The sequence below is a fragment of the Sparus aurata genome, chromosome 9 (genome assembly GCF_900880675.1).
Source record: "Sparus aurata chromosome 9, fSpaAur1.1, whole genome shotgun sequence".
Taxonomy (NCBI): Eukaryota; Metazoa; Chordata; class Actinopteri; order Spariformes; family Sparidae; genus Sparus; species Sparus aurata.
The window spans coordinates 20,108,085-20,128,530 of NC_044195.1; the positions used below are offsets into that span (position 1 = coordinate 20,108,085).

At 39.2% G+C, this 20,446-nt stretch overlaps 3 protein-coding genes across 8 annotated transcripts in view; 2 read left to right on the forward strand and 1 right to left on the reverse strand.

The window, feature by feature from the left end:
- Positions 1-885: 885 nt before the first annotated feature.
- fap (fibroblast activation protein, alpha) lies at positions 886-11,337 on the forward strand. 2 transcript variants are annotated; one of them, XM_030427371.1, is made up of 26 exons: positions 886-1,223; positions 1,434-1,518; positions 2,379-2,468; positions 2,566-2,660; positions 2,758-2,832; positions 3,259-3,311; positions 3,414-3,486; positions 3,873-3,993; positions 4,087-4,241; positions 4,340-4,437; positions 4,562-4,691; positions 4,792-4,830; positions 4,921-5,019; positions 5,746-5,816; positions 5,920-5,973; positions 6,086-6,210; positions 6,362-6,412; positions 7,113-7,211; positions 7,682-7,751; positions 7,836-8,030; positions 8,162-8,216; positions 8,293-8,392; positions 10,132-10,190; positions 10,333-10,405; positions 10,574-10,647; positions 10,845-11,337. In XM_030427371.1, exons 1-26 carry the CDS (start codon positions 1,221-1,223, stop codon positions 10,944-10,946), a joined length of 2,244 nt encoding a protein of 747 aa, XP_030283231.1. In that variant the 5' UTR covers positions 886-1,220; the 3' UTR covers positions 10,947-11,337. The 2 variants fall into 2 exon arrangements, with proteins under 2 accessions (XP_030283231.1, XP_030283232.1); XM_030427372.1 differs by lacking the exons at positions 10,574-10,647; positions 10,845-11,337 and having other exon boundaries at positions 10,314-10,405.
- A 1,409-nt stretch (positions 11,338-12,746) lies between these two features.
- gcgb (glucagon b) lies at positions 12,747-14,588 on the forward strand. The gene is made up of 4 exons (XM_030429139.1): positions 12,747-12,824; positions 12,914-13,019; positions 13,836-13,991; positions 14,253-14,588. The coding sequence occupies exons 2-4, from the start codon at positions 12,925-12,927 to the stop codon at positions 14,371-14,373; spliced, it is 372 nt and encodes a 123-aa protein (XP_030284999.1). The 5' UTR covers positions 12,747-12,824; positions 12,914-12,924; the 3' UTR covers positions 14,374-14,588.
- A 2,298-nt stretch (positions 14,589-16,886) lies between these two features.
- Positions 16,887-20,446, reverse strand: part of slc4a10b (solute carrier family 4 member 10b) — a 31,207-nt gene continuing 27,647 nt past the window's right edge. For all 5 annotated transcript variants that reach the window (XM_030429136.1, XM_030429134.1, XM_030429138.1 and 2 more), the window contains 5 exons: positions 20,008-20,181; positions 19,007-19,126; positions 18,827-18,891; positions 18,651-18,744; positions 16,887-17,997 (listed from right to left, as the gene is read on the reverse strand). In XM_030429136.1, the coding sequence (XP_030284996.1) occupies positions 18,669-18,744; positions 18,827-18,891; positions 19,007-19,126; positions 20,008-20,181 (435 nt within the window). In that variant the 3' untranslated portion in view covers positions 16,887-17,997; positions 18,651-18,668. The remainder of the gene's footprint in view (positions 17,998-18,650; positions 18,745-18,826; positions 18,892-19,006; positions 19,127-20,007; positions 20,182-20,446) is intronic.

The following is a 20,446-nucleotide window of genomic DNA, read 5'->3' on the forward strand; positions in this document are numbered from 1 at the left end:
AGTCCCTTTTGGCAGGTCATAATTAAAACTTCACATAGTTACAGGACATCACTGGACTTTGCAGATTGCCTCAGAGTTCATTAGCAGTTTTTTTTTTATCTTAACTTTTACTCTGTATGAGTTTTGGAGGCTAGTTACTGAGGCAACAGTAGTGCACCAACATAAGCTAATGGCCGACCACCAGGGCAACACATAAAGCTCCACAGAGCCCCTTTAATGTTGCATTTAGCTGCTTTAGATTTAAGGCTCATTTCAGCTATTTTTATACACTGTCAGGTAGTTTAAATTAAAGCAAAGAATCATGAATCATGTGTCAGAGGCGTAGCTGTCCTCTGTGTGAACCGAGTGTGTAAGAAACTTTTCACGAGTTCAGAAAAGTTCTCAGCTTTGTCACGATGCATTTTCAAGCTAAACCACTATCTATCTATCTGTCTGTTATACTTAATGTAGAACTTGTGAAATTGAATAACATGAAAACTGAAATACATCCATTCAGTGTTTCATTGTAATCATTTGTTTGTGTGCATAGAGGAATTTCATCAAGGGGAAACTCAAAGTGCCCTCATTTGAAAGTACATGGACATGAAGGGTGTGAACACTGGTAATCTGCGGAGTACCTAAGTCTGTCTAACAAATATAGTGGAGTACAAAGACTAATACTTCTCTCTGAGATAGCAGAGTAGAATTAAATTAAAGTAATTGTACTTCGTTACATCCAGCACTCATTCTGGATGACTGTACAAGTGGAAAATATGAAAAGAGGAGCACATGTTGGATTGAGCAGGGAGGTCTTCCTGTTTTCTCACTGAGTCGAGGACTAGTTGCGCCTCTCGGTAAAAAAAAAAAAAAAAAAAAAAAAAGCCACTTCCTAAGTAGCAGCAGTGAGTCGTGCGCTCCTGGAAACTTGTGCAGCAGACTGCTGACTTCAGGAGGCATCTCTGTCTGTCTGTCTGTCTGTCTGTCTGCTGCCGGACTGCTCTCAGGAATGCAGCGGGACGTGTGAGAAGCTGCTCCTGCTCGAGTCGGACGGATCTTTTCCAGTGTTCTGCCATTGTGAGGAGCTGTGGTGAGGAGAGAATGCTGACCAGGCTGCTTCTCCAACAAGTCACTCCAAACTTCACATCAGCGACCTGCGAGGATTATTAAAGAATTGAGAGCTGCACGGCGACCTCCTCCTCCTTCTCCTCCTCCTTTTCTTCTTCTTCTTCATCATCATCACCATGGTCAGTAATCGATCCACCACCAGCCGCTCAGGAGAGGAGACAAAAAAAAAAAAGTTCTGAAATAGGAAAGACAACAGTAGTAAATGCAGGATTAGTCAGTGTGGACTGAGTGGAGCTGTCTGGACGCCAGTGTGAGGAGCTGCGGTGTCAGCATGTGTGTTGTTGTGATGTCAGAGGATGTTTCCCTAACTTTCCTGTCACCTCTCGCAGGGCTGCAGCAAGGTGATGTGGGGGGTGGTCGGGGCGGCTGTCGTCATCACGTTAATAACGATCCCCGCGGTGTACTTCTCCGGCAGTAAGTGTGTGTGTGTGTGTGTGTGTGTGTGTGTTCCTGTTCGCCGTGGAAATAATCAAAAACACCTTGTGGCACAACCTGAAAAAAAAATGTTGTTTTGTGAACAGATTTTACGCGCATGATTGATTCATTTTAGACATTTTGTGTTTTGGTTCTTTCGTTTCTGTCCGCAGCCTTCGTTCTTTAGATAGATTCAGGGACAAACTTGTGAATGAACAATCACAATGTGATTCAAGTAGGTTGTGAAGTTCCGCCTGCGTCTGATATCGTTAATAGCAGGCAGCAGGAAGTTGCAATAATAGCGCCCCCGCGTGACGCACAGCTGGATAAGTTTTATAAGACTATATATGTTTTATTATTTTTTTTGTCATTATTATTAATACAGGCAACAAGGTTCTGGTGCAAAGTAAATTCAAATAATAATAATAATGATGATGATAATAACAGCATCCATAAAAATAATAATAACAACAATTTTACATTTATCAGACACTTTTGTCCAAAGCAACTTACTTCTTAATTTCATGCATACATTCATACACTGAACACTTGGGGTTCAGTATCTTGCCCGAGGACACGCAGACCAGGGGAGTTGAATCAGCAACCTTCTGATAGCAAGACACAGGCTCTACCCCTGAGCCACAGCCACCCAACAATAATTATAATCATAATAGTAATAATAACAACAATAACAGTAATAATAACATTAATATTAATAACAACATCAATGATATAATAATAATATAATATAATATAATATAATATAATATAATATAATATAATATAATAAGATAATGATAATCAAACTTATAATAATGATAATAACACTAATGATAAAAATGACTTTTCCAACGTTTCAGAGTCTGGTGGGGCCAAGCGGCCGTACACCTTTGAAGATTACTTCAATGACACCATTAGGTGGAAATCCTTCAATGTGTACTGGATATCAGGTATCACCCGTCACTCAAATCACCTTCATTGACACATGACTCTCAATGTCGTGTGCAAATCTCTCACAAGCATATTTATTGTCCTTTACATCTGCAGACAAGGAGTATCTGCATAAAGACAGAGACGGGAATCTCTTCCTCTACAACGCTGAAACAAAACAGCAGTCTCTATATCTGAGCAATTCAACCTTTGTAATATACATTATTTATTTTCACATTTTGTAATTATGTATATGATTTCGTCAGTGCTGAATAATAGCTGATATTCTATAACTGTTTCTCATTGTAGGCTCAAGTGGATGCCTCAGGTTACTTGTTGTCAGGTGATTATAAATACATCGCGTTTGAGAGCAATTACACAAAGGTAAGAAACTCCCTCTTAATGTTTGTTCTTACAGTAGTTACAGACAAGTGTCACCTTAAAGGGCCACTATGTCGTTGCCGAGAAGAAATCGAAACTCTGAATTTTAATATTTACAATATTAACGAGGAAAAATACATGCTCACAAATGTTTATTTTGTCCGTAACTGAATAAACAAGCTGTTCTCAGAGGAAAATAAAGTCCCCAGAACACTGTTTGAAACTAGAGAGGTGGCAGGGTCCGCCACATATAATTAAAGTAAAACAGTATGAAGCTGTGTTGTCCTTTATGGTCAGTTTGTTTATTCAGTCATGAAAACAAAGAGAGTTTGTTTATTTAGTTAGTTTAGAACTACACAGTGCACCTTTAAGTTTGACTGTAGAAGACTTGATAACAAAGTCTTAGTTTTTGTGTTTTTAATCCGACAGAAATGGAGACATTCGTACACGGCCTCTTACTCCATCTACGACAGGGAGAGCTCGTAAGTCTTTCACAAACTGCCAGACATCATGCGAAATCCTGTGGACTAACAGGCAGCGATGTACTCGGTATCACCTTAATTTATTTTCATATGTCTTTCCAGGAAATTTGTGATGCCTGCGACTCTTCCCACCACTGTGCAGTACTTTGCCTGGGCCCCAACGGGAAACAAATATGTAAGTGTGCACCATGTTATCACAAGGCCTTGTCTTCACATTCAGTTGGAGTGAACAGTGTTACAGCTGCTGCAAATTCACCAGCTTTGAAACATGCTGCCTCGGTATGTGAGGCCAAATGAAAACATTTTGCCAAATAAATAAGACCTAACCCTAACCCAAGACTTCTGTAGAAACTGTGTTTGATAGCTTTGATGGAGTGTAACTGATTACATTTACAAGTATGGCACTTCATGCTTTAAGTGAGTATTTTCTGCTGCTTTTTTTACTTACACTCCTCTATATCTTGGAGGAAGATATTGTAATTTATACTCACTAAATGGAATTGATAGCTTTAGTTACTCGTTGCTCATCAAAACCAATTGACCGCATTTTTTGTTTTTCAGGCTTACATCACGGACTACAACATTTTCATCAAATCCAATGTCAATGCTGAAACTGTACAAGTGACCCACAACGGGAAAAAGAACGAGATCCAAAATGGAGTCCCTGACTGGGTATATGAGGGTACGTAACACTCACTTTTATCCAGACGTGTGCATTTACTCATACACCTCCTCACGGAAGATGGTTACAGTTTTTTTTCTCCAACAATTTCAGAGGAAGTGTTTGCGTCAAATGGGGCGATATGGTGGTCATCGACTGGAAAGTACTTGGCCTACGTAGAGTTTAATGATACAGACGTTCACAAAGTGGAGTTTTCCTGGTTTGGATCCGAGCAGTACCCTGAGACAGTGATTTTTCCGTACCCAAAGGTGGGACACTTATTCTGCACTGGTAGTAATAATTCCTCACACTCTCGTGGTACTTTATCATTATCACTAATTCCACATTTCCTGTGTATTTGGATCAGGCTGGATCTCCCCTCACCAAGGTCAAACTGTTTGTTGTCGATACCACCAATCCATCCCGTCGTACTCAGGTGGTCGCCCCTGCTTCTGTCGCTTCTGGGTCTGTATATTCTTCAGTTCGTCAGTACAGCATCTCTCAAATAATCAAAAATGAGGCAAATACAGCATCCTCATGTTCTGTCTGACGTGAAAAACCTTGTCACTTTCTGTTGCCTTTTGCTCAGTGATCACATTTTGTGCTCAGTGACCTGGCCCACAGACGAGCGCGTCGCTGTGCAGTGGCTCACAAGAAAACAGAATTACGTGGTCGTACAGATCTATGACTTCGATGGAAGCAACTGGAGAGAAAAACAGGTATCTGTCACCTCTCCGCATACCTGTCCGTTTCCAGTTTGATCATCTACAGAATCACAGATGTACTGACTTTGTGTTAATTAATCCCTTCTCTCTGTAGAAATTTGAGCAAACAAGCAAGACAGGCTGGGTCGGCCATGTAAGTCCTTTAACGTCACCACAGTAGATTATTAATCAGCAAATAATGGTTCGGTTTGGTGTCTGATTATGAAATACCACCCTTCTCCAGTACGTGCCCCTACCTATTTTCTTCGCCCAAGACAATCTCTGCTTCTACAAAGTGATGAGTGATGCTAAGGGATACAAACACATTCATTATGTGAAAGATGTAAGTCTTTTTTTGATTATATCTGTGGAAAAAAACAACCCTACGGCCAAAATTAATGTCAGTAAGGCACGTTTCTGCAAACCACTGATATGTTGAAACTTTACATTTTTTCAAATTGCACACTAAATGATGCTCCCATCAACATTAATTATCTTAATGTGTGAAATTTTGGGCTCAAGCTCCTCGTCATTGTACATATTTTTTATATTTATATGGTATAGTATTGAATGTTTTTCTTATATCTTTGTAGTCACAGTCAGTCAGTCAGGGTCAGGTGACCCTTTTGCACAGGTGCTTGTAAGGTGTGTCTCTGCACTTGTTTCATGCCTGAGGAAGCGCTTTTTATTAGGAATTTTGATGTCAAAAAAATTTGTAAATCTGTGGCATGAAGTCATATTTAGAGTCTTTACATGACGTGTGGTGGTAAACGTTGAGCCCGCCCCCCTGATTGACAGAAACATAGACGTGGTGAATTTTACAGCCAATTTCTTTCTAAAAGGGGGAAAACTGTAATAAAAATTGTCAGAAATATGGAGAAATGCAGGAGAATTGTGTCAATGTAAATGTCACGATACATATGACATATACAAATTTGTGTGTGTGGTTTGCAGAAAAAGTGAAATGCCAACATCTTTTTTCGGTGGCCGGACAGAAAATATGCTGCTCAGTGGCTTTCATCATGTGATTGGTGTGGAGTGTTGTATTCACTGAGGGCTTTCTGTTCAGGGCAAAGCAACACCTATTACCTCTGGGAAGTGGGAAGTCATCTACATCTCCAAATTAACAAAAGATGCCATGTGAGTGAAGATACCCAGCCCTCCTGGGAAAACTGCATAGGCCTTTAAGAATATTAGAAAGTAAAAATACATGTCAATCTGACCTCGACCGTCTTCTCGACAGATATTATGTGAGTAATGAGTACCAAGGAATACCCGTGAAGAGAAATCTTTACAAGTAAGGACGTCTTCTTATCTCTCTGATGGCTAAACGTCTTTTTCTAATTTTATTTCATGACCTGGCATGAGCTGAAAGATGACCTGAGCTGCCCCTTGTTGTTGTTCCTCAGGGTCATGATTGGAAGCAGCCCCTCCGCCCCTCAGTGCCTCACCTGCAGCCTGAACGAGGACAGGTGTCAATACAACTCGGCTTACTTCAGCTCTGACGCCTCTTACTACCGAGTGGACTGCTACGGTCAGTTACCCACACGCATCTTCACCTTAAGCATTAAGTCAAGTGTGTGGGAAGCATCTGTGAGCAATAATCTGGGCTAAAACAGTCACCGATAAAGTGAACTTGACGTACCATGAACTATTTGTGTATTTTCTATTTTTGTTTCCACCAGGACCTGGTTTGCCGCTCTACAAACTCATGGACAACCGGGGACCAGGTGCAGGTCTGTATATTTTGAAATTGACAAGATTTAATGTGCTTACCAAACTACTTATTTAAACTGTATATATTATATTATGTTATAACAAAACATCAACATGGGGCGGCTGTGGCTCAGTGGGTAGAGCGGGTCGTTTAGTGATCGGAAGGTCACCAGTTCAAATCCCGGCTCCCCCTAGTTGCATGTCGAAGTGTCTTTGAGCAAGATACTGAACCCCAAATTGCTCCTGATGAGCAGTTGGCACCTTGCATGGCAGCCTCTTATCAGTGTGTGAATGTATAGACTGGAAAAGCGCGAAAAAAATGCAGACCATCTTGAGAATCTCTGCTTCTATTTCTGATATTTTGCTGTTGTTATTTTCACACATTAAAATGCTCATAAAGTTTGATAAATCTGTTAAAAAGGCACTTTTGAAAACCACACTTTCGGTTCCTTGTCATGGTGTCATGTAGCCAAGGCTTGCTGAATATTTAACATTTTGCGCTGCAGTTTCTGCCTTTACATCCAGTCATTTTCATGCATTTGTTACCATTTTTAAGCAGTACAGTGCTGTGTAGACTGACTTGAACAAGCAGAGAAAGAACATAAATAGGCTACGAAAAGAAGCCTTGGTACTCAAAGGTTAACAGCTTTAAACATGATAGTAAAAAATATTTCCAGTAATTGCCAGCGTGACAGTAGTTGTTCTATTATCTTTTTTCAGACCTTGGCGTTCTTGAAGATAACAAGGATCTGGAAAATATCCTGTCAGAATTCCAAATGCCAACAATGAAGTATGGCACACTAAAGATTGCAGGATTTGGTGAGACGATACGTGTTTAAAGACCCCCCACAGAGGGCATGTTTTCTTTCACATGGAAGTTTAACTACTTGATACAAGATGTGTCCTACTTCAGTGTCTAATCTGTTCTCGGGGTTTGTGCCCTGAGAAGTTTTCCACAACACACTTTTGCACAGTTGCATATTGGACCACAACTGGCTTCCAAAAGATGTGTGATGTCACAAAATCACACATGTTGAACTGAGATTGAAGGTGGACACAGAGCAACTTCCCCCCTCAGTAGATGAATGTGAAGACAGGAGGAGGAAGACTTTAAATGTAGATGTATTTGTTCATGTAAGAGGCTTAAAATGAGCCATCCTGTTTAAAAAAGTGAAGAATATTTATCCGATTTTGGATGGATGAAGTGTATTTGTAATTTGGAGTGAAACCTTATTATACTTAAATTTGAAATGTCAGTGTGTAAATATTCCAAGTTCTTCTGCCAACAGATCTTTGGTACCAAATGATGTTACCACCAAACTTCAAGAAGTCTAAAAAATATCCTCTTCTAATTGATGTGTGAGTAAACAGCCCTCTTCAGCTCTCAGCCCCAATTTAATCCAGTGAACGTTAGTTCATTGACGCCATTGCTGCCCTGTGCAGGTACGGGGGGCCCTGCAGTCAGCGGGTGGACTATCGCTTCAAGCTCAACTGGGGCACGTACCTGTCCAGCTCACAGGGGATCATCATCGCCAGCTTCGATGGGAGGGGAAGCGGTTACCAAGGCGATGCAATATTGCACGCAATCTACAAGCGCCTTGGGACGTTTGAAGTGGAGGATCAGATGACAGCTGTGAGGTATAGTGTGTCTGACCAGTCAATCACCTCTGTAATTTCACATTGACCCAGTGTGTAAAAAAAATGGAATTATTTAAGTGTTAGATTAAGTGGATATCCAGGCAGGCTAATAAATTATTTCTGTGTTCCAGGAAATTCATTGACATGGGCTTTATCGACAAAGACCGAATAGCAATTTGGGGCTGGGTAAGTTTTGTGTTTCTCACAAACCTTTACTTCAGTGTTTTTGCTTCCACTAAATTAAATCTCTTCTGATCTTCAGTCATATGGTGGTTATGTCACCTCAATGGCCTTGGGTGCTGGAACTGGACTCTTCAAGTGTGGAATAGCAGTGGCCCCAGTAGCCAAGTGGGAATATTATGGTTGGTTATAGTTCCTCTCATTCATACCAATGAGTTACATCGCAGTGGGTTTACACTTGGTTTGGTCAGGTGTGATATGGTCGTAATGGCCTGGGTAGGCTTGCGACACATAGACAGTCAGTGCGTTTACATGACACTCAAGAAAACCGAATTACTGCGTTAGTCTGACTATGAACGGATTTTTAAGATGCATGTATACACCTTTGTCTGACTAAAATCGGACCGGATCGGATTTCTCATAGTCGAATTACACTACGTAGATTATTCGATTTAAAGTCGCATTACTCCTGCATGTATACGTTTCCAGCGGATCGGATCGGATTTTGCATTCTGCGCAGGCGCGAGATTTTTCCCTGGGGCCGTGAGCCGGAAGTAGACGAGCGGCGGCGGCGGCTTTCCTCCGAAATCACGGCAAGAAAGAGCGCCAGAGTGCCCCTAGTCTGTGTAATTATCATGTACACCATATACGAAGTGTACAAAGATGTAGCTTCGTCTCGCTCTTCGTACGCCATCTTTCTTGAATGCCGAGGCAGCTGGTGACGTAAAGAGGTCAGCCGGAGGTGCGCCGTTAACACTAGTTAAAATGGGTACAGCACCACCTAGCGTACCGGGGTATGACATGCTTTCGGCCAGTAATTCGATTTTCTCACTGGCATGTATACTCGGATAATTGCAGTTGTCCGACTGAGCAGCATATGGCTGTAATCTGACTAAGCTGTGCATGTAAACGCACTGACTGACCTAGACTCGAGCCTTGTTGCCACTAAGGGGCCCAGACGGAAGAGAAAAGAAATGCCAAATAATGTTTAACATACTTTTTTCTATACATATTCAACACCAAAATATTTTATAGATATACACATTCTAAAAGAATCTGTGGTCTAAGACTTTATTTCATTTATTTATTTTTAAATGTACAACGATAACTATAGTTTTTGTGTGTGACTTACCACAATATAGATAGATAAGTTAGAATATTATATACCTAACTAAATTAGTGAGAATAACCATAGCTTTGTTGTATTTAAGTGATTTAGTTTGTTTACCAAATATAAAATGTGCAAAATAGCACACTGAACGGCTAATGTAGTCTACAGCCCCAAACAGGTATGAGGAGCTGGCTAATGGGGGTCAGGTGAACTCTTCAGCCCTGACAGACTTGAGGCACTTTATGAGACTTTTCAGAGCTTTCCCTGTAGCTATGAAAGACTGTACACAGCTTTTTTACACATGGCTCTGTTCTCCCCATGACCTGAAAACAGAATTTGTGTAAAACCGGTTGAGATACCCTTTAAGGATTCAAATTTCTGTTTAAAGGTGCAATGTGTAATATTGTTGAAAAGAATAACTAAAAGTATCAACAAAAAGTGAAGAAATTACAGTTTTAACATTATGATGTTTATGTATTGTGTTGCACAGAAACTATATCTACAGTCTCTGTCCAAAGCTCCTGTGCTGACAGCAACAGCAATACTCCCACGGTGCTCCGAGCTATCAGTCTGAACCACTAGCTGCACAGCTAACTGAGCTAACGAGCTAACTCTAGCTACAGCAATTAGCAGTTATTCTGGTGATATGCTGCCCCTGCTTTGTTTTTAGTATGAATTCGACAATGAATATTACATACGGCACCTTTAAATAGGGTCCACTTTCTGAAAATGTTTCTTTTTTTAGATTTCACAGTTTGTTTAGTACGGACTGTTCTATTGTGGATTTAACTCTTTAGTTTTCTTTTGCAGATGCGGTGTACACTGAACGCTATATGGGCACTCCCACAGACAACTCAGACTCCTACAAAGTAAATATCATATATATATATATATATATATATATCACAATGTCGGCTCCATCACAACCAGCTTTTCAAACTACTACGGTTCAATAAATCTTATATATTTAACAGATTTTAATGTTTTTAAAGATTATCTTCTATTGAACAGAATTCCTCAGTGATGGCCAGAGCGAAGAACTTCAAAACAGTCAACTATCTTTTGGTCCACGGCACAGCAGACGGTACGTTCAGTCACTTCATCCAGATAGTTTCCAGTTTTTGAGCATGTGGTATCCGACAATGAGTCAGGTAACCCTGTAAAGCTTTGTACAAACTGATTCTGTTTGCCTTGATGGAAACTTGAGCTTTGATGTTCAGTCACGTAGTGAACGCACTTTTCTTTCCTGTAGACAATGTCCATTTCCAGCAGGCAGCACAGATCTCCAAAGCTCTGGTGGATGAGCAGGTGGACTTTGAGGCAATGGTAAATATTGGCTGAGGGAAGTGGGACTAATACTGGCCTTGATGGTGTTGATTTAATGAACGTTTCAAATGGGAAAACAAAAAAAAGCCTGCCATGTATTTAATGTACTCTATAGATTTCAAAATGTGTATAATTTGATACTGTGACATTAGATTCTGAGTCTGTGTTTTAATCAGTTTTTTTGCTGTTAATTTCAGTGGTACACTGATAAGGACCACGGTCTCAGGGGATCAGCCATGCGTCACAACTACGCCCTCATGAGTCATTTCCTGCAGAAATGCCTCCTAAATCCCAAATAGATGTGAAGAATGTGACAGCATTTATAGGGAACATTGCCATATTTGTTGTTGTTTTATTTCAAAATTTTTGTATATTTTATCTCACTGATCTGATCTGAAGTGTCAGGTTAAAAACTGTACATTTGTTTTTTTATGTGCAATGGATGTTTGATTGCTCGTTCAAAGGAGCGCTTGTATTTTTATGTGATATTATGGAAACATTTGTCAAAATATGTGACATTTATGACTTACTAAAAAGTCATTGCATGCATTTATGGTTGAACGCTTTTTTTTATATGTGAATATGATGACATACAATAGCTGAATTGCACTGCACTGAACTGGAGTGTTGATAATGATTTGTGTTGCAGTCATGTTCCGATGAAAGTGGAATAAACATTGTTTAAATTTATACCAGTTTCCTTATTTATGAAATATATCACATATGTTGTCCAAATGATTTTTGCACATAATTGTACAGTATCAGAATAGACTACAGTTGAAAAAAATAAATAAAATGAATGCATATTTTGTCTCGCTTTTGGGTAAACATCCAACATGTTTTATTATGGTCATATAACATTATAAACTCACCTCAAGAGCTAGTATAGAGAATGCTTGATTACAAGTTATAATGACCATCATTCATAAATGGTAATTTTTTTGTTTAAAGAAACTTTACGTGGCTTTTTAACAAAATAACAGCTTCTAAATCATGTTGATGGTTCAGTGTCTTGTAACAGGAATGCCTCTGTCTCAGCTATCACTTGTTACTGCACTTTGTAACTTCAGTGAGACCGTCGGATCACAGCGTTACACACATGTTTACTTCAACATACACCTCCTCAACACATAACAATGTTATGATCACCTGACAAACTGTTACACACCTGGGATTTGTTTTTACAACAGTGGTATCGCACTCAGAATCCGTGGTGGGGCGTGAATTTCTAGATAATGTTGCTCTAATTAATTTTTGTTTATGGTTAAAGTTCACTATTAAAAAACAATGAAGTGGGACACTGGGGTATCAGTACAATTAAAAATGAGGTTTCATTGATTTTAGGTGTTTTACATTTTACAACATGGTTCTCTTTCATACATTTTAGAGTGCATTTATTTCACAATACATCTATCTAGTGTGTCACTAGACACACTAGATAGTTCACTGATTTTTACTTTTACATATTTTTTTTTATTTAATTTGATGATTCTCTACCCACTTACGAAGTAGTTTTTGATCTCAGTGGGACTTCCTCATTAAAATGTTAAAAAACATAAATGCTTCATAAACCATTTATTGAGCAATCATAAAGGTTTATAAAAATCTCTAACTTTATAATGACCATCCAAATAATATTTAATACTTCACCATATTTATTAGCCATTAAGAAATGATTATTTGTGAACAATATCTCAATAAAATATTGAATTATGACATAATTTCATTGATTGTTTACAGTGAAATAAACTAGAAATTGACCATTTATCAATGATGGTTATTATTAAGTGTTACCACATATTTCACATGACTGACACGTGCTCATTTGAACAGATACCGGTATTTATTTGTCAGGTCAGAGTCGAGGTCATGTTTGATTGTAACACGTAAAGTGGCAGCTTTTACCACTCAGGTAATGCTGTTATATTGTTTTTCAAACAAAGTCAAATGCATTCAGCGGACTGAGACGGAAGCTGACTAATGGGTTGAGAGTAACAGTGGATATGCTGCTGTCTCTGTGACGGGGGTGTAGTCACCTGAGAGAAGGCTCCTCAGCTCCACTATATAAGAAGGAGCACGGGTAGAGGGGACCATGAAACAGCTTCAGAAGCCAAGAGAGAAGCGATCAACGCACTTTACAGTCCTTCCTCTCCGAAGCCCGACAAAAAGGAGCACAGGTGAGAAGACTTGGACTCTCTCCCAGGATGTCCCACCTAAGATGCTGTACAGACATATTCTCACTGTGTCTTTTCTTTCTCTTTTTCAGAAGCTCAAACAATGAAAAGCGCTCACTCTTTGGCTGGACTCCTGCTCCTCATCATCATCCAAAGCAGCTGGCAGGTGCCCGACCAAGACACAGACCGAAACTCCATGTGCGTTTCTTACTATCTTCCATGGTTGAAATCTTTTGAAGCAAACAAACAGGTTTCAACATAATTGAATGGCTCAGATATTTCAATTTTGTATTTTATCAAGTTTAATTTATTTTCTGCAATCGAAAGGTAGACAGGCAAAGAATTCTTGACAGTTACTTGACATTAGGGGAAAAGGATCTTCGCTGTATAGTCTATATTTATGAAACTGAAAAGTCTGAATAAGAAAACCTGTTGGAAAAAGTAACTTTAATTTGTGCAGCAAGGATGTTATGTGAGAGGGCATGTTATTGTGTTTAATGTACGTATTTCCTTGTAGTCTTATTTTTATACAAAGGCATTTAAACACTTCTGTTTGTAATTCATTAAGTTATAATGTGGTCTCTCCTGTTGCCTATTAGTAACTGTAGTAATTGCAACACTCAATTTACAAAAGTATCCAATGGCATAATGTGAACAGAGTCTTTCGAGCAATTCAGATTTTACAAACCAGGTTTGCAACGTCGATGACATTAAAATCAAAACGTATATGAGAGATGACAGACCATGAAATGTATAAGATGTGATTTATGCATGAGAGTGATGGACCCTACAACAGAGTGTGTCACTTGAGGATTATTTTCTTTTACTTCTGTTTGGTAGTTTTTGTTGTTCTTTATAGCCATTTCCTGCTTTTACCCTCTATTTTTCCTCAATGTTTGCATTGTACCGCACCTTGCGACTCTTATTTAGAAAGGTGCTCTATCAAAAAAAAGCTTTACTTACTTTACTCTCTGACCTTAACCTTAATTATCTCCCTTATCTTTATCTTTCCAGGCTACTGGCTGAAAACTCCATGTTGACTGAACCCATTGAGCTTCCAAACATGAAGAGACACTCAGAGGGAACATTTTCCAACGACTACAGTAAATACCTGGAGACAAGAAGAGCGCAAGACTTCGTCCAGTGGCTGAAGAACTCAAAAAGGAACGGGTGAGTGTGCCCTCTGCTTACGTTATCTCTTCAATGAGTCATACTTTTGTACAAATCAGATTATTTATAGTCAAGTTTTCCTACTTAAGTTTACTGTATGCCTCTGGTACTGTATCTGAACCATTTCTGGGACTTTAAATCAGCTCAAGCTTATCTCAAAATCAAGTTCTATCAAATGATAAGGTTGTAACTCTTGTGTCGCCTTTTGCGACACAGCTGCATATTGAAAAATTATGACTGAAAATGTGTCTGCTTCCACAGGAGCCTATTTAGACGCCACGCAGATGGCACCTACACCAGTGACGTGAGCTCCTACCTGCAGGATGAGGCAGCCAAGGAGTTCGTGTCCTGGCTGAAGACCGGCCGAGGCAGAAGAGACTGAACTAGTCAGCTCCCCGAATGATGCAAACAATTCACACTGACTCTGTGCTATTGTATGTTTCACAATCTGTGCTAGCCTCTTTTTCTGCGTCATGCTGTTGAATTCTCTGTCAGCCCCTTCAGCGGTTTGGAGGGAAATGTTGTCAAAATGCTAAATCTCACCGTCTGTTTGAAAATTGTGTCTTAATCATAAAACGCTTTGTGAATTTTTACCGAGCTTTCACGTCACGATTCCATTTCTTTCCCACATTTTCATACTCACGTAAATTTGTAAGAGTGCATTGCAATCACATGACTGATCTCTGTAGATGGTCTCATTTTTCTTAATATTCAGACAAGAGTCCATATTTAGTTTTCAATAAAGAAATGTGTACAATCTATGAGTTCCCTCTTTAAAACATTTAATGCATTCTGAAATATATGTCTAATGAGGATCACTCTGGCAAAGATTAACGTCAGAGGGTAAACATAAATCTATTATATAGATAATATTTTACTCACAGGATCCACCTGTTAATGTCCACCAAGAACATTTTTTTGCCTTTATTTGACAGAAAAGCTGAGGAATACCGGGGGACGCTGTGTCCTCCTCAAAGCAAGGACCTCTGTACATGGAGGTGCACAATCCACCAGTTGAGGTACTGGGGCGCTCCAACCAAGAGTAGAATTTTAAAAACATGGTAATATTAATGGATGACAGTATTTTCAAGGAACATATTTTACACAATCAACTGGTAAATGATCATTTTAAGGTTCATCCAGTACTATTGTTAAAATAACTGTGAATTTGTGACCATGAAACCACAGTTTTTCCTGCCACACTCTCCTACTCCTACTGTTCACGGAGGCTGAACGGAAATCAATAAACACGTCACTCTGGGGAGAAATGCACCGTGGGATCTCTATCAGGTAACAGGATGATGTGTGTCACTTGTCAGCTGTTCGCCGGAGAGGGATTTCTCAGTGTTGCTTCTGACAGCTACGCCAAGGAGGGTTATGCTAAATGAAAGAACATGAAATCTCGTCAATCAACTCCAACTGGTTGGGAACAATGTCTGGGTCGACACCCTCCAGCTCCTCCTGGCGCCGAGACAAAACAGTAATTCACATGAGCCAGCAGCCTGACATGCTTTGGGATGTGCCACCTCTCCGAGCTGTCATCTGCAGCACATCAAACCATCTGTTGATTGCAGGAACCTCTGCCCACTTCAGTCTATTTGTAGGCCAAATCTCAGGGGGCTAATAAATTGGACATTTGTGCTTGGCAGCATTGATAACTGGTGTTTCCATCATGTCATTGCATGTGCGAGCCTGTGAGGATATGATATGGATATGAAGAATCTGTAGCAATGTTGAATATCTTTTGGTATCGCTGTATAATAAGAGAACAAAACAATGGTTACCTAATCCATCTTTCATCTTACCCGTGGTGCTATTTATCCAGCTGGACTGTTCTGGTGAGGGTTGCTGAGTTTTGGAGATTTCGATTGGATGCTAGCTTGCATGCTATCCAGCTTGAGGCACTAAAATCACCCCCAAAATGATCCATTTCAAAAACTCAGCACTGATGTGTCTTTCCAGAAACCATGACCCGGTAACTGACACTTTTCTCTCTATCAAACTACACCTGTCAACCGTATAACGTGCAGAAGCAGGCATCTACCAGTCGATATGAGGCTAGCTAGCAAGCACAAGTCTCTTGTGGTTAAAAGAAAATAGTTTGTACATGAAACTGCTCACAATACATACTGTGAATTACAGGTATCTGGGTCGAAATTTCTGGAAAGAGATACATTGCTGTCGAGAGGGCAGACATCTCTCACAGGCCATATCTCCAAAATTTGGCAACTCACACGGAAACAATCTAGATGGATAAAAAGCCCAAAAGGTGAGAGGAAAAATGTGTATTTTTTGGTTGGATCATGAAATCATGTTGATCACCTTTAAGCAAAGATAAAGTCGCTGTGAGTTTACATTATTAAAAGTGCAATATGTACGAATTCCGGTTGTAATTGAGATGACGTCCATGTACTGTGGAGCAGAGATATCAACTGAAGTTAGCATGCTAACCAGCTAGCCTGGCCCCATCCCGGTCCAAAGCTCCCCAAAGCTGGTGCTCCAAGCTCCCTTCCTGACTGCTAGCTGCACAGCTAACAGAGCTAACTACTTGATGACAGGGAAGAGGAACAGATTACAATAGGACTGCAAATTAAAAATAAAACACACTGTCACTGTCATTGTATAAGCAGCCAATTCATGAGTATCCATTCAAAATGTATTAACGATTCACAGGAACATCTGACTCGTCTATAGAGAGTGAATGTTGTTGGTCATTGTTCCCATATATTTTGTATATTCAGCTATTTTTAACACACTTGTGTCTACAGTATACAATATTTCAATGTTTATATTTTATCTTCGGTGTGGTAGAACATTGAGCGGAACTTCAAATTTAACTTGTGTACACTGTTACGGTCGAGTGTATGTGTGACAGTAACAAGACAAACAAGACAACAGTGGTCATAGAAATGTATTAAGTCAAAATAACGTTGACATGATACACAGAACATAATTAAATCATACAATATATTTTTAGAAATAAACGCTGCTATTCCGGCGTCATTGAACTCTTCAGGCGTATTAAATGCCATAATGGTAAAAGCTTTTATATGTCACGATTCATCAAACTTTATACAAGCATTAAAACCAATTATGTTATTATGAAAATTGACATTTACAATATAAGCAATACATCAACACCAAGAGGCAAAATACTGCAATTCTCTGTTAGGATACAAACATAGTCCACAAAATATAGATAATATAATATATAGATAAATAATTGCTTGCATAAATATAATATTGACATTCTGACAAAAAAAAGTGCTATTGCATTTGGTTCTTGAACGATGAACGTACAGTGTTGCCCTTTATCAGTTACTTTAAAGCAATCAGTCCTGTCAAGAAACATTATTACAAGGTAATCAAAGTAGTCCTGGCTGATCAAAAGACATCCATAGGCTGATGTGTACTTTACTTTTCACGTTAAAAGATTTCTATATATTTATGTATGGCTTTTAAGGACGTTTCTTATACGGTTAAGGTCAGGAATGATAGTGGGCTTTTAACACACTTCATATTTAATTTCACATCATATCCAGTGTCTAAAGAATTATAAGGAATTGGTATATAAATAGATAAAGGGTTGAAGGATATGTTTATATGACGGCATTTCAAAATACAAAGTGTACAAAAAGACTTATACAAATTGATCAGAGGACAAAAACTGGAAAACAGTCTCTCAGCAAGACCAACCTATTACATTTTGTTGGTTTACATTCAGTGTGAGCGATACAGTATCCAGACTGAGAAAGTCTTAAATTAGACAGTAACAACACAAGAAAGTACCAGCAGGAGGTTTAACGAGTTCATGACATCAGATTATTTACTTACGCACAGAGATTTACAAGACTTCACTTAAAGGGTTGATACACTGCAACATTATATATAGATTTGTTTACAAAAACACACAGAAAAGGACAAAGACTCACAACACTGACCTCCGTCTTCTTCATCGAACACGTCTCATCGTGGACACCAGTCGCTGTGAAATACTGTGAGTGAACTGTCAGCACCAAGGAAGAAAACACAGGTATGCAATTAGACATGCAGACTGTATACCAAGCATGTATCGTCTTTAAAGAGGCACCATGTAGTTCATGAGTTGATATTCAAAATAATTTTAGTATTTACAATATCAATAAGGTAATAATGCAAACTCTGAAATATGTAGAAAGAGGAAAATAAGATCCCCAGAGCACTGTTTGAAGCTAGAAAGGTGGCAGGGCCCGCCACATACAAACAAAGTAAGACAGTATGGAACTGTGTTGTCCTTTAAGGACAGTTTGTTCATTCAGTTTCAATTAAGATGTTTCTCTCCACATTAAAATGTCTTCCCCAAAACTACACAGTGCACCTTTAAAGTAAACTTAGTATAATGTTAATCTTAACTGAACCCCTTGAAACTCAATCCCATACACACCTTCAGTTTTTCCCATTTTATTTAACTTGAGAGCCCATAAAAGCACATTTCATGTTGACTTTCCCCTGAACAGGCATTTTTTTTATTACCTAAGTAGTTGACTTTTGGCATTCCCTGCAAATGTACATGTTTTTGTCTTATCTTTATATAGGGTTTGGGCTTAAGCATTTTACTGCCAGTACCACCACATATGTAGCCCTTAAACTAGTGAGCATAAGAGGGTGCTGAAGTTTTACCGCAATGATTTGCTGGCTTTAGCTGTTGGCATTCCAAGTGTTTCCAAAAGAACCTTTTGACATCTCATCTGTGATATTGATGACGGGTATCCCTCTGCAACAACAGAATCATGATGAATGAATAAAAAATAAGAAAAAAAATAGAGCTGTGTACATGTTAGTATTATATCACTTACTTGTACCCTTCTAATGGCACTTGCACTCCTCCGTCATCTTCTGCTACTATACTCTGCTCCTCCTCCTGCGATTGAATAAAATGCAGCTTAAATGCACACAAATATCAATCCAATTAAATCAAGATGGACTAACATGTTGTTAAACAGCACAAAGCTATTTGCTCATGAGAGCGGCAGCACCTCTTCAGCATCCTCAAGCTTCTTCTTCTTGCTCTCTGGCATGAGGTCGTCCAGCCAGCTCAGCTCTCTCTTGGTGAAGAAACAGTCCATCAGCTTCCTGATGAACACCAGAGCCAACACCTGCAGAACGCAAAACGTCAGGAAAAAAATGAGTCACTGTGCTGAAGAGGTGAATGGTTTGATGGATTAATGAAGATGCAAAGTCACGTCGAGACCACCGCGAAACATTATTTCAGAAGAAAAATGGCAGTGATGGGGGGGAGACAATTCATTTTTTGATCCCGTTTGAATTGTGCCATGAATTATGCATACAGTATGATGTTAGTCATTTTAAGATCACAAAAAAAAAACAATAAAATATAAGACAGGTAAAATATGTATTTAGAAATCTGACAAATATAATATGTATGTTCCATAATTCAGTTCAAACAGGATAAAAATGTATCATCCTTCCTGATTTCGAAAGTACAAATATTCTATTCTATTCTATTTTTTTAATTGTATTTTTGTTTTATAATTTTCCATCTCTTAGGTCAAACTTATGATCGTTATTACTGAGACTATCATTATTCTATTCGTATACTATTTTTGGAAGTGAGATGGTAGAGGGTGGGAGGAAGCAGGGAGGAAAAAAAACACCAAACACTGGATAAACAGACATTCCCATTTTTGTTAAATGTGTAATTATATGTTTTTGTTCCTTCTGATAAAATATTAATGAAAAAAATGTGTCAAAGCAAAGTCTGTAACTAACAAACCTTTCATAACTAACGGCATCTTTACATCAAACAAAGAGAGGAAAACTACTTTGGTGAAAAGGCGATGCTACCACAAGATGCACCTCCAATCACTATATTAATCACAGTGTACATAGAAGGTGCCAAACTGACCGCAGTGGCTAAATGAAAGCTGTACTAACACACTGAGCCCCGCTAACACCTTATTCAGGTGCTGTGTATGAAAATGCTGCCGCAGTTAGTGTAACTGGACTGTTTACGCACCATCATGGGAAAAACAATGGCTGCCTTGGAGGTCTTGATGACCCAGAGCATAATCAAACAGGTGAGCTGGATGATGGTGAAGAGGTGCACCTTCCTCAGTGGTACGTGTCGTAGGTAGATGAAGTCTGGCTGGTGCTTAGCCGGCATCCCGAACAGTGTGAGACGGTCGTAGAACTGCAGAGGATAAATGATAAGTGATTCTTAAGTCTGCACTGTCTGACTTGGCCACTTGGGAGCAGCGTACACAAGTTGTGAACACATCATTGACATATCGTCACGTTTATTATTTACACATTCAGAGACTCGTGCTTGCTTCCATCCAATTAATTCAAGCCTGTCATTTCTCTCTTTTTTCTCTGTTTTTGGTCTCTACCAGAGGGAAATGTCTGTCTCTTTATCTGCTAAATGCTTCACTCTGTTCACCAGGTTGTCGTTAGCT

Excerpts from the sequence above, each read along its gene's own strand:
- fap (XM_030427371.1), top strand. Across the intron at positions 4,692-4,791 it reads GCAACTGGAGAGAAAAACAG|AAATTTGAGCAAACAAGCAA; the intron begins GTATCTGTCACC and ends TTCTCTCTGTAG. Across the intron at positions 7,212-7,681 it reads ACTAAAGATTGCAGGATTTG|ATCTTTGGTACCAAATGATG; the intron begins GTGAGACGATAC and ends TTCTGCCAACAG.
- gcgb (XM_030429139.1), top strand. The coding sequence starts at position 12,925 with ATGAAAAGCGCTCACTCTTTGGCTGGACTCCTGCTCCTCATCATCATC. Across the intron at positions 13,020-13,835 it reads GACACAGACCGAAACTCCAT|GCTACTGGCTGAAAACTCCA; the intron begins GTGCGTTTCTTA and ends TTATCTTTCCAG. Across the intron at positions 13,992-14,252 it reads AAGAACTCAAAAAGGAACGG|GAGCCTATTTAGACGCCACG; the intron begins GTGAGTGTGCCC and ends CTGCTTCCACAG.